Raw genomic sequence first — 13,024 nt, 5'->3', positions numbered from 1 at the left:
AGGAGGTGATCATAGTACTAGGTGTTATAATACTGGACTGGAAGACAGATCTGGTTTTAATCTCAGCTGTGCCTTGGACAAGTCACTATCTCTCTGTGCCTCGGTGTCCCCATCAATAAAATGAAGATAATGATAGTGACTGCAGAGGAGGATTGTAAGAATCAATGAATGTATGTAAATTGCATTGAGATTCTTAGATAGAAAGCCCTAGAGAAATGCCAGGTGTCATTATTTCAATTTTTAGTTGCTTATAAATGAACAGGTTTTGAGGGGAAGGGATGGTGGCATACAGTTGTGGGTGCTTCAAAACTCTGACATCCAGGCCATGCAATCAACAGAACCTCTTCTGTTATAAGAGGTACTTCACTACAGTACAGTGAACCCTCTAATAAATGACCACACCAGGAGCCAGCAAAATCAGTTGCCTTGAAGAGAAAAGGCCAGATTCTCCAGTCTTCAAAGGTGACTTTGCACCATGTAAGTGGCACAAGGCAGCCAGAGGTGGCCAGTGGAGGATTATCCCTGAATGGAAGCAGCTGTGTCAGCTGTTACCCCCAGCATCCCAGCACATGAGAACTGAGGGTATATGTAAGGGACAAGGTATGGTCAAGAGGCTCCACTATGCCCAGTCTTCTACGAGTGTAAATTCGGGTTGCCCCTGAATCAGAGAGATGGAACACAGGGTGTTTAAATAAAGATTGAACAAAATGATGCTAGAAACCTTAGGCATATCATTATGTGGTCCCTGTAGACAGGAAGTAGCCAGCTGCATCTGAAGAAGTGGGGTTTTTTACCCACGAAAATTTATGTTCAGTGGCACCTTAAAGACTAACAGATTTATTTGGACTCCCAGTTAGAGGTTGTTCTTAGTGCAGGTTACATAATTTACTATGAATTATTCCTTAAATGCTGGTGCCAGATACCAGATTGAAAGCCCTGGAGAAGGAAATCCTCTGTCCACCACGTAGGTACAGAAGAGGCAGTGACCATGCAGTCTTTCCCACTCTTCCACATTCTATGCCTGCCCTGGAGGGATCATCTCTCAGGGCAGAAGGGGCATTACTAACACACACATGGAGACTGTAGCTTTGTTAGTTTCAGAGCGAGGGAGGCCTATGATTATTCTGTAAGTGTTATTAGTTCAGCATCCTCGGTCTCTCTACAACTTAATGCCAGCTGTATGGGGGAGGTGGACACTGTCACCAGAAATGAGAGGCCTGAGATCACTAACTCATTTCTCAAGTGCCCGTCAGCCATTAATGACTTTTAGTCACTAACAAATCTTAGCCAAGTGGCAAATGCCAGGTGATCTTTGTCACTGCTGTAAAGGAACCCTCCCCTGGGGAAATCTCCTCAGGGATGAGTTCTCAGCGGTGCCCAAGACAATGCACTTGTTTGAAATCTGTGAGAACATATGGGAAGTTGACTGCTGATTGGCTGCTATGGGGAGGGAATGATTTATAATTGTTTAAATAGGATTGAAAACCTCTGTAATATTTTGCTGCTTTTCCTAATACCATTACAGCCCTCTCCATAGCAACCAGTTGAGACATCATAGACTTTGTTCCTGGCCTGAGAGGTTAGCTATGAGGACTAAAATTGTGATCTGGGGCAGGCAGGGCACAGCAGTGTGGATGGCTAAGCTAATGAAAAATATTAACAATGCTGGCCATACTGGAAGAAGTATAAAGTATCTAAGAAAGCAAGAATTAAATGAAGAGAGAAAAAAATCAACTCAATGACATGTACTTGGCAGAACAATTTAAAAGTTTAAATGTAAAGATCAGTGAAAACAAAGTGTATTGAACTTCACAGCTGTCAGTTAGGCTGGCCACCACAGCAATGCAGAACTTGATGGCCACGGCAGGGAGAGAACTCAGATTCTCCTGCTCCAAGATCGACTTTTGTTTGAGCTAAAGGAGACTCTCTATTACATGACAGCAGTACAGGGTCTATGATGCAGAGTGGACACTTCTCATTCCAGCCTCTAATGCCCTGGCCAGCTCATTGTGGTATTTTGTTCTATTTTTTTATTAGGATCAACTAATAATTTTTTTATTATTAATAAAAATACCTAGCTCTTATCTAGTGTTTTCATAAGTAGCTCTCAAAGTGCTTTACAATGGATATTATCCATTTTGCAGATGGGAAAACTGAGGTATAGAGGGGTGATGTGACTTGCCTAAGGTCGCCCATCAAGCCATTAGCAGAGTTGGGAATAGAATCCAGGCCTTGAGTTCTAGTCCATATCTCTATCCACCAGGCCCAGCTGGCTCTCTCAGTTAAACAAACACTGATTTTGCCTGGGGGCAGACAGGTGGCTAATGCTTTATATTCCAAAGTGGGAGCTGGTCCTGGTTTCTCATTGGGAGGGCTGCAATTAAGGCTGGTGGTAAGGTCAATATTGACTAACGCAGTGCCAGGATACTGTCATCAATCAAAACAGTAAATTATGTTTCTCATGAAAAAGAAACACAAAACAAATTCAGCTTTCTACAATACCTGATCCTCTCATAGAATCATATAATAGCAGGGTTGGAAGGGATCTCAGGAGGTCATCTAGTCCAACCCCCTGCTCAAAGCAGGAAACAATCCCCAACTAAATCATCCCAGCCAGGGCTTCGTCAAGCCTAACCTTAAAAACCTCAAAGGAAGGAGATTCCACCACCTCCCTAGGTAACACATTCCAGTGCTTCACCACGCTCCTAGTGAAAAAGTTTTTCCTAATATCCAACCTAAACCTCCCCCACTGCAACCTGAGACCATTACTCCTTGTTCTGTCATCTGCTACCACTGAGAACAGTCTAGATCCATCCTGTTTGGAACCTCCTTTCAGGAAGTTGAGAGCAGCTATCAAATCTCCCCTCATTCTTCTCTTCTGCAGACTAAACAATTCCAGTTCCCTCAGCCTCTCCTCATAAAGTCATGTGTTCCAGTCCCCTAATCATTTTTGTTGCCCTCTGCTGGACGCTTTCCAATTTTTCCACATCCTTCTTGTAGTGTGGGGCCCAAAACTGGACACACTACTCTAGATGAGGCCTCACTAATGTCGAATACAGGGGAATGATCACATCCCTCGATCTGCTGACAATGCCCCTACTTATACAGCCCAAAATGCTTTTAGCCTTCTTGGTAACAAGGGAACACTGTCGACTTATATCCAGCTTCTCGTCCACTGTAACCCCTAGGTCTTTTTTTGCAGAACTGTTGCCTAGCCATTCAGTCCCTAGTCTGTAGCAGTGCATGGGATTCTTCCGTCCTAAGTGCAGGACTCCGCACTTGTTCTTGTTCAACCTCATCAGATTTCTTCTGGCCCAAACCTCTAATTTCTCTAGGTCCCCTCTGTATCCTATCCCTACCCTCCAGCATATCTACCACTCCTCCCAGTTTAGCGTCATCTACAGACTTGCTGAGGGTGCAGTCCACGCCATCCTCCAGATCATTAATGAAGATACTGAACAAAACCGGCCCCGACCGACCCTTGGGGCACTCCACTTGATACCGACTGCCAACTAGACATGGAGCCATAGATCACTACCCATTGAGCCCGACGATCTAGCCAGCTTTCTATCCACCTTATAGTCCAATCATCCAGCCCATACTTCTTTAACTTGCTGGCAAGAATACTGTGGGAGACTGTATCAAAAGCTTTGCTAAAGTCAAGGAATAACACGTCCATTGCTTTCCCCTCATCCACAGAGCCAGTTATCTTGTCATAGAAGGCAATTAGATTAGTCAGGCATGACTTTCCCTTGGTGAATCCATGCCAACTGTTCCTGATCTCTTTCCTCTCCTCTAAGTGCTTCAGAATTGATTCCTTGAGGACCTGCTCCATGGTTTTTCCAGGGTCTGAGGTGAGGCTGACTGGCCTGTAGTTCCCCAGATCCTCCTCCTTCCCTTTTTTAAAGATGGGCACTACATTAGCCTTTTTCCAGTCATCCAGGACCTCCCCTGATCGCCATGAGTTTTAAAAAATAGCCAATGGCTCTGCAATCACATCTGCCAACTCCTTTAGCACCCTCAGATGCAGCACATCCGGCCCCATGGACTTATGCTCGTCCAGCTTTTCTAAATAGTCATGAACCACTTCTTTCTCCACAGAGGGCTGGTCACCTCCTCCCCATGCTGTGCTGTCCAGTGCAGTAATCTGGGAGATGACCTTGTTCGTGAAGACAGAGGCAAAAAAAGCATTGAGTACATTAACTTTTTCCACATCCTCTGTCACTAGGTTGCCTCCCTCATTCAGTAAATGGCCCACACTTTCCCTCACTTTTTTCTTGTTGCTAACATACCTGAAGAAACCCTTCTTGTTACTCTTAATATCTCTTGTTACCTGCAACTCCAAGTGTGATTTGGCCTTCCTGATTTCACTCCTGCATGCCTGAGCAATATTTTTGTACTCCTCCCTGGTCATTTGTCCAGTCTTCCACTTCTTGTAAGCTTCTTTTTTGTGTTTAAGATCAGCAAGGATTTCACTGTTAAGCCAAGTCAACCTGTCATATTTTCTATTCTTTCTACACATCGGGATGGTTTGTTCCTGTAACCTTAATAAAGATTTAAAATACAGCCAGCTCTCCTGGACTCCTTTTCCCATCATGTTATTTTCCCAGGGGATCCTGCCCATCAGTTCCCTGAGAGAGTCAAAGTCTGCTTTTCTGAAGTCCAGGGTCCATATTCTGCTGCTCTCCTTTCTTCCTTGGTCGAGTTCAGGATCCTGACACATCTCATGGTCACTGCCTCCCAAGTTCCCATCCACTTTTGCTTCCCCTACTAATTCTTCCTGGTTTGTGAGCAGCAGGTCAAGAAGAGCTCTGCCGCTAGTTGGTTCCTCCAGCACTTGCACCAGGAAATTGTCCCCTACACTTTCCAAAAGCTTCCTGGATTGTCTGTGCACCGCTGTATTACTCTCCCAGCAGATATCAGGGTGATTGAAGTCTCCCATGAGAACCAGGGCCTGCAATCTAGTAACTCCCGTAGTTGCTGGAAGAAAGCCTCGTCCGCCTCATCCCCCTTGTCTGGTGGTCTATAGCAGACTCCCACCACAACATCACCCTTGTTGCTCACGCTTCTAAACTTAATCCAGAGACACTCAGGTTTTTCTGCAGTTTCATACCGGAGCTCTAAGCAGTCATACTACTCTCTTACATACAATGCAACTCCCCCCTATTTTCTGCCCTGCCTGTCCTTCCTGAACAGTTTATATCCATCCATGACAGTACTCCAGTCATGTGAGTTATCCCACCAAGTCTCTGTTATTCCAATCACATCATAATTCCTTGACTGTGCCAGGACTTCCAGATCTCCCACTTGTTTCCCAGGCTTCTTGCATTTGTGTACAGGCACTTGAGATAACTGACTTATCGTCCTCCTTTCTTAGTATGAGACAGGAACCCTCCCTTTCATGCTCTCCTGTTCCTGCTTCCTCCTGGTATCCCACTTACCTCAGGGCTTTGGTCTCCTTCCCCCGGTGAACCTAGTTTAAAGCCCTCCTCACTAGATTAGCCAGCCTGCTTGCGAAGATGCTCTTCCCTCTCTTCGTTAGGTGGAGCCCATCTCTGCCTAGCACTCCTCCTTCTAGGAACACCATTCCATGGTCAAAGAATCCAAAGCTTCTCTCCGACATCACCTGTGTAGCCATTCGTTGACTTCCACGATTCAACGGTCTCTACCTGGGCCTTTTCCTTCCACAGGGAGGATGGACGAGAACACCACTTGTACCTCAAACTCCTTTATCCTTCTTCCCAGAGCCACGTGGTCTGCAGTGATCCACTCAAGGTCATTCTTGGCAGTATCATTGGTGCCCACGTGGAGAAGTAGGAAGGGGTAGCGATCCGAGGGCTTGATGAGTCTCGGCAGTCTCTCTGTCACATCGTGAATCTTAGCTCCTGGCAAGCAGCAGACTTCTCGGTTTTCCCGGTCAGGGCGGCAGATAGATGACTCAGTCCCCCTGAGGAGGGAGTCCCCGACCACCACCACCCGCCTCCTTCTCTTGGGAGCAGTGGTCGTGGAACTCCTTTCCCTAAGACAGTGCATCTCATGCCTTCCAATCGGCGGAGTTTCCTTCTGCTCCCTTCCCTCAGATGTATCATCTAGTCCACACTCCACATTAGTACCCGTGGAGAGAACATGAAAACGGTTGTTTACCTGTATCTGCATTGCTGGTACATGGTACATGCTGGTACATTGCTTTCTTCTTCTGGAGGTCACATGCTGCCAAAATTTCTTCACCGTCCTTCTGTTCCTGCTGTGCAGCCAGCTCTGAATCTTCAGAATGTTGTGCCTGTAGAAGCATATCCTGATGTCTGTCCAGGAAATCTTCAGTTTCTCTTATGCAACGCAGGGTCGATACTTGTTTCTCCAGACCTTGAACCTTCTCTTCCAATATGGAGACCAGCTTGCACTTTGTACAGACAAAGTCGCTTCTGTCCTGTGGAAGAAAGACAAACATGGCACATCCAGTGCAGGTCACCACAGCTGAACACTCCCTATCCATATAACCTTCCTTCTAAGAGCTTCCTCAGGTGTTGTAGTAACTACTCAGAGAAGCCTGCGAGATGAAAGCCTCAGTGGACTCTCCCTAGGCAAACTCCCAGGCAAACTCCCTCTGTTAGCCTCTCTGCTGTTCGCCACTCAGCTGGTTCGCAGCTGACTGCCTTTTTATAATAGTCAGGCACTTGTCTAGCTCCCCCCTCAAAGTGCTGCAATTTCTGTGAAAGTGGGGGCTGAAAGAAATTGTCCGACTGTAGAAAAATTGGTGTTAGATGGCCCTGTTTAAAACAGTCATGGCAAACCTCAAATGATATTCCTCCCCCTCATATCCCTGGAAACTGCTAAAGAAAAATCAAGCAGTGCACAAACTACACCAAACATTTTAAAATGATAGCATAGATCCTTTCCACCCCTGTTCATATGGAAGTCCTGGTACAACCTGAACTGTTGTGGTAGAACCAGCCCTCTAGAACAATGTGGTGCCACTTCAGATTTGCACCACTAACTCTAGCCCTGGCCTTGGAGTCATTTGGTCCATGGATTCTGAATATCATGCCCCTCTTTGCAGTAAGGAGCTGAGTTTAATATTCAAATCGCTCTAACATGGGTATTGCACAGCAGGGGCTGAGGTAGACTTTGGGAATGGGGGAGAAGAATATCAGTTGGGCTGAATGAGCCACGTCACACCTCTGCAGTCCTTCTCAGTGGCAGAGGTTTACGCAAATCCTCTTCCACTTTTCTAACAGGGAAGTGTGGAGTTTGGGACTCCCTCTGCTCCCTCCAGTGCTGCCGCCTCTAGTGCTCCTTACTTCCCATTGTTTACCACCTTCTTCTCTCCCCATGGCTCCTCCAGCCTCACTAGGGGTATGGAGGGCCAGGGGTAGGGTACAGCTGGTAGCTGAATGGCAGTGAAGTGTTCCCAGGAAGCCTCCCTGTGCCCTCCACAAGTGCCCCCAATCATGTCCCCCTCATTACCATCACTTCCTCAAAAACAAGGGAAATTCACTGCCCAAAAACTTTGTGAAGGTTGATTGGAAGTGCCTCATACCCTTCCAGGATGTCAAGGGCACCTCTGAAAAGCAGGGACCAAAGGGTTAAGGCACACACCAGCGCCACCCACCAACCTTAACTCTGCTCTCTTTGAGGGATTCCCTGCCCATCATAGCACTCTATCCTTCCAGATGACATGGTGCGCTGGGGCACGCAGGACATGGGGACAGCAAGAGAAACCATCAGACTGTGGCCTCACTACACTCCTCCACTGCACCTACTCTGCACAAACTGCCCCCTCCCCCTTGTCCAAAGGATGCCTTCTGGGACATCATCTGCACTTCCATGCATCCTGTCATGAGCTACCAGACAACTCCAGAGACACATGGCAAGAATAGACTACCGTGCTCTTCTATTGTCCAGCCCACGGAATGCAGCACAGAAATGAGGGGTCCATGATCCTTCTGGGTGCAGATGCACCCCTCCTCATACTGCAGCATGAGCTGCTACACCAGGCAATCCAGCTGTCCTGAACGCAGAGAAGGGCAGTTGGAGCTCATGCAGACAAATGAAAGAATACAATTCTGGGGGACAGAAAAATGCACATTGGCTTAGTTGTTCCTCGGATCTGCTTATTACAGGGCAGCCCTGTCTGAAATATACTTACTGTATATCCTCAGTGGCTCTTGCCAACTCCAGTGGGCAGAGCTAAGGTTGTGTGGCAGGGATGATGTTTCCTTAACTCGTGGTTTTACAAGGTTTAAGTATAGGTGCAATCAGTGCTCTGCAAGGGTATGAGGCACTGCTATTCAACTGTAACTCCCCTGTGTGTGTGTGTGTGTGTGTGTGTGTGTGTATGTTTGATTTAATACAAGGACCTATTAAAAGTGATAATAAGATAATCTTTCCCTAATTAATTTTCACTAATATTTCAAATCAAGTGGCAAAATACTTTACAGCAAGTATATCCAGCTCTCTGGTACCTTTCATGTCTGGCTTTGAGCTTGGAAAGGTGTCTAGAAGTTAACAAGTCAGTCGCTTTGCAGCTGCTTTAGAAATAGATCCCTTCTATTGTTTAGTTTCATTCAGAGTTGGTTTAATATTTTCACACAAAGGGGCTTTTGTGCAGAGGCATAAACTCTCTCTGGACATTGAGGAGGTTTTCTTTTTAAATTAAATTACAGGTCATGTGGTTTTTGGCAGGGATGTCCCTGCTGATTCAGCTCTTTTTAAGCTTCCACATTGATTACACCTTGTGTCAATATGTACTTAGCGCCTATTAGTGTGTGTGTCTCTCATTTCTCCCTTTTGATCGATAATTTCCCAGAATAGAACATTAAAATAGAGGGGGAGAGGGGGAAGTCTGAATTAAATAAAGAAAGAAACTGAACAAAAACCTCATCTAGTCATATCACGGTAACCAGTGAATGTACTGAGCAAAGGAATATCAGAATCAGATTGTTCTTTCTGTGACTCTGGCTCCTGTGTGTGTGTTCACATTTTTTTGCCAACCAGAACATTTATTTAAAAGTTCTGCCAGAATTAAACAACAACCTGAAATGCTCACTGCTGTATTATGAGAGGGACACACCAGCCCTAACTCAAAACTGATATAGAGAGATAGAAATACTTCATTATCCCACATACTAGTATAATTTACCTGTGGAACTCACTGCTGCAGGGCATATCTGATGCAATCGTTTAGTAAGTTTCAAGATTGCAGGATATTACGGAGGTTATTGAAAATCATAATATTTAGGGCATTATTGAGATATAAATAGTTCAGCAAAATGGAAGAATGGATTAGACACTTCTATGATTAAGGACAGTAGCTGCAGCTATACTAGAAGGGGAAAAGTCATAATGGTTATTGAACCTTGTGGCTCATGGGAGTCAGGAAGAAATCTGGACCCTCCCACTGTGGAATACAGCACAGTACAACTGGAGGCATTGTCAGTGCTGAGCTCTTATGCCTTCCATTCAGATAGCAGCCAGTGCTGGGTGTATCAGAAACCAGGAATCTAGCTGGAAGCATCACTTGCCTGTTCTGGTATGAAAACTCCTGTTCTTATATAATAAAGAGAAGGAGTCAGAACATTTTAAATACGTTGGGCAACGATGCAAATCCATGGATGGCCCAGACCCAATACAGGATCTCAAGTTTCCTTATGATTGTAACACTGACACTGAAGGAAGAATTCACAGTACTCTAGAGAGCATGTCACTTCCCACAGATCAGAGGACATGTCTAGCAGCAGTGAGTCCCCTGGAGTAACCTCTATTGGCTACACATTTTTTCATCCTTCACACTGTAGCTGTGCTTTACTAAGTTTTAGTCACCTCTTAGCCTTTAAAAAGCACTGTGTCTGGGAAACAGGAGCAATGCAGCCAACAGCCCATTCTCCTGTGTTCTCACTCCTCAGTTAGATTTAGAGGCAGAAGCAGCATTGGTGAAACGAAAGAAAAGCCCACAAGTAAGATAACATATAGCTAACTAAAGAAGCAGCCTCTCTTCCCAAGAATCTGGTGCTAGAAATCTTTCACAGCAACACCAATACTAAGGGCAGTTACTACTGGAGAAAGACATACATGACTAGGGACCTAGTTATCTGAGGATGCGCCTCTGCCCCTAGGCCCAAGCAAGGCAGGCAGGATGCCCTTCCTTGGGACTGAGCACTCAGAGACTAGCAGAAGCATATACTCGGTGAAGGGCTCACACCTCTGGGATCTGCTCCTCCTGAGGGGGCTCAAGAATGGCTAGCTTTAAGACACAGCTTAAAACAGATCTGTTTGGTCAAGCAATTTTCAGTGGTCTCTGGACCACTTTATGGGCAGGTCATGGACATTTTTCTAAAGGAGACTTTTAGTCCTATGTTTTATGGCCCACCAGGCCCTGTAAAGATGCTTGACCCTGCCCTTCCCAGTAGACACACCCACTGTGGCTGGGAGGTGTGTGAGCCCCGTTTCTATCTGCAACCTGTTTACCTGGAAAAATAATAGTGGATGTGAATCTACACAAGATAAGAAAAAGGATGATCACTCTATCAAGAGAGTTCAGTAGGAAGGAGGATAAAGCAATGTGGCCAAGAGCCTAACCATAGGTCTGCTTCTGCTACACCCCAGAGCAGAGCCAGTCATTGGGGTGGAGGAAAGGCCACAGTCTATCAGTGAGTCTAAGATGGTTCAAATTAAAGTAGAAGTGAGATGCTTTAACTGATACTGTCTTACATCCTCCTGTTAGTTCCTCTATTGCTACACTCACTCTCCCTGGGCTCCTCAGTGTGTAAATTACACCAGTTTAGACTCAAACCCACTTGCCAACCCAGAATTTATACCACCTTGCACAGCTCTGAGTTTACTCCAGGTGTGCAAACAGGCTCCATCATCAGCATGCAAGCTGCCTCCTCACCAGGCAGAGGAGCAAGAGTCATCCAAAGGAAGAACAGGCCAAAGTCAGCCCTGCTGTAAAATGAAGTCAGTGGAGCTGTATCCACTGACGCCCAGGAGTGAATTTGGTCTCTTGAATCTGGCACCTGGGTCTTAAAGATCTTCAGCATAAAATGGTCATTGGGAACAAACAAATAAAAGTCAAACTTAGAAGCAGTACGACTAAGAAAAAGATTTTTACACTGCAATAACCCCCTCTCACTAGCAACCCTCATATAGAAACAGGATTGCAATATTATCAGAGTGAGTATGTAACATGGATTACCCTCAAGATCCACCTAGGCCAGCACTGAAGGCAGATGAGCCAATTAGCCTCCTCTACCCTAGACAGCAGTGACCTTTTCTTCTTGGAAACTGGTAAAAGTTTCTTCATGAGCTGGGCTGAACTGTGCTAATGGGGAAATGACCTGGAACACAGAGCAAATTCATGACCCCTACAGAGTGGTTTTGAACATCTGCCAAATGACTCTGGCAGGAAGCCACAGTCTTCCAGTCATAAGTCAGCTTCTAAGGACGATCTGTCAACCTTATCCCTCCCACCCAAGCCCCTAGCCCTGTCAGAGGTGCCAAACAGCTCCCATAACAGCTGGGATAAAAAGAACTCCCAAAGACCCTGATAAGTCCATAAAAAAATCCCTGTCCCCTTTTAAAGTTTTATCAATGGTTTGTACTCTTTTTATGCTCCTTTAATAATGAAGATCTGAAAATGTTTGCCTCCCTCTACCCCCTGACAAAAAATCTGCTTGCTTTTGATATTACAAATTCAGGTATTATCTACCCTAGAATATTCTATGGCAAATAGAGAAACTAGTGAAATGACATCACAAGAAAGTGAATGTTGAGCAACTGAGATTTGCCAGCAGACTAATTAAAATGCTTTGTTTTCTGTTTTCATTAGCATTTAACTCCAATCCCTAACAAACGTGGGAGAAAGGAGGTCTTTATATTAAAGATTCAGCACACAAACCTTCCAGGCCTTATAAAAGGGCACAAGCTCTTTTAAAAAGAGCTGACCAACCTTTGCACATCACCTTTAAAAGCAGTTCTCTTTGGGAACTAAAGGTTGTTTACTCTGTGTAGCAAAGACTTCAGGGGAGATCTGTGCAGCCATGTTCATTAGCTCTATAAAATAACATTCAAATGAAGCTGTCTCCATAACTCTATTACATAGCTATTCTGTTTAATTTTCCCTTCCTTCTTTAGATCTCTGTCAAGTTAGGATGTAAATTCCAAGGAATGATCCCAAAGATTTCAAATTATTAGCATAATAAATTTTGAAATGTATTAGTGCTTTACATGTTTGTAGACATCAGTTAATTACCATCTGAGGAGCAACAAAACCAATAAAGAACCTAGCCCACTAGTTAAATAAAATAGATCATAAAGAACTTCATGCTTTTTCACCAAACTCTTCAATCTTCTTCTAAAACAAATGTCTTGATTTCAGTAAAATTTGTACAAATCATAGGGCCAGATTCTGCCACCCATATTCACAGTATTACCTTACTGCAGGGGTAGTCAACAGGAAGACCATGGGCCAAATCCAGACCACCAGATGCTTTTGAATGGACCCCAAAATATTTTTACTTTATTATTAACTATTATTAATTATTATTATTATATTTTAAAAATGATTTTCTCTGCAGTCTATACCTTGATCAAGAAATTTGGACCTTTACAAAAAATAATTGACTACTCCTGCCTTACTCCATGAGAAGTTCCATTGATTTCAATGGGACTACTTGCAGAGTAAGTATTGCTCCATATCTGAAGTTACATCACCTTTATGAGGCAGCCAGTTCTATTAAGCAACTAATTTTGCCAGTCCCATGAGCAGTCATCTAAGACAGGTTTCATTCTATATTATTTGCCTTCAATCACTCGGTAACTTTATGTTTGCCATGATTACTGGACACATTACTAAAGTCTCCATCACTGAAGTAAATGTATATAAAATCAATCTGAGTTCTCTTTATCTTTAAATAATACTCCTGAGGATTTGAATCTCACACTAATGTGAAAATTCTACCCCATCCTTTGACTTTATTCATTCCTCTAACATTTAAAAACTTCAACTGGCTCACTATCCTTTTCCAGA

General features: G+C 44.5%; 1 protein-coding gene across 1 annotated transcript in view; it reads right to left on the bottom strand.

Moving 5' to 3' along the window:
- Positions 1-6,075: 6,075 nt before the first annotated feature.
- The window catches only part of NUBP2 (NUBP iron-sulfur cluster assembly factor 2, cytosolic), a 34,119-nt gene continuing 27,170 nt past the window's right edge, over positions 6,076-13,024 (bottom strand). Inside the window, exon 7 of the mRNA XM_074965831.1 lies at positions 6,076-6,427. Coding sequence (XP_074821932.1) covers positions 6,318-6,427 — 110 coding nt within the window. The 3' untranslated portion in view covers positions 6,076-6,317. The remainder of the gene's footprint in view (positions 6,428-13,024) is intronic.

The sequence above is a fragment of the Natator depressus genome, chromosome 10 (genome assembly GCF_965152275.1).
Source record: "Natator depressus isolate rNatDep1 chromosome 10, rNatDep2.hap1, whole genome shotgun sequence".
Classification (NCBI taxonomy): Eukaryota; Metazoa; Chordata; order Testudines; family Cheloniidae; genus Natator; species Natator depressus.
The sequence above is the reverse complement of the archived record's forward strand: the minus strand, read 5'-3'. Positions and strand labels throughout refer to the sequence as shown.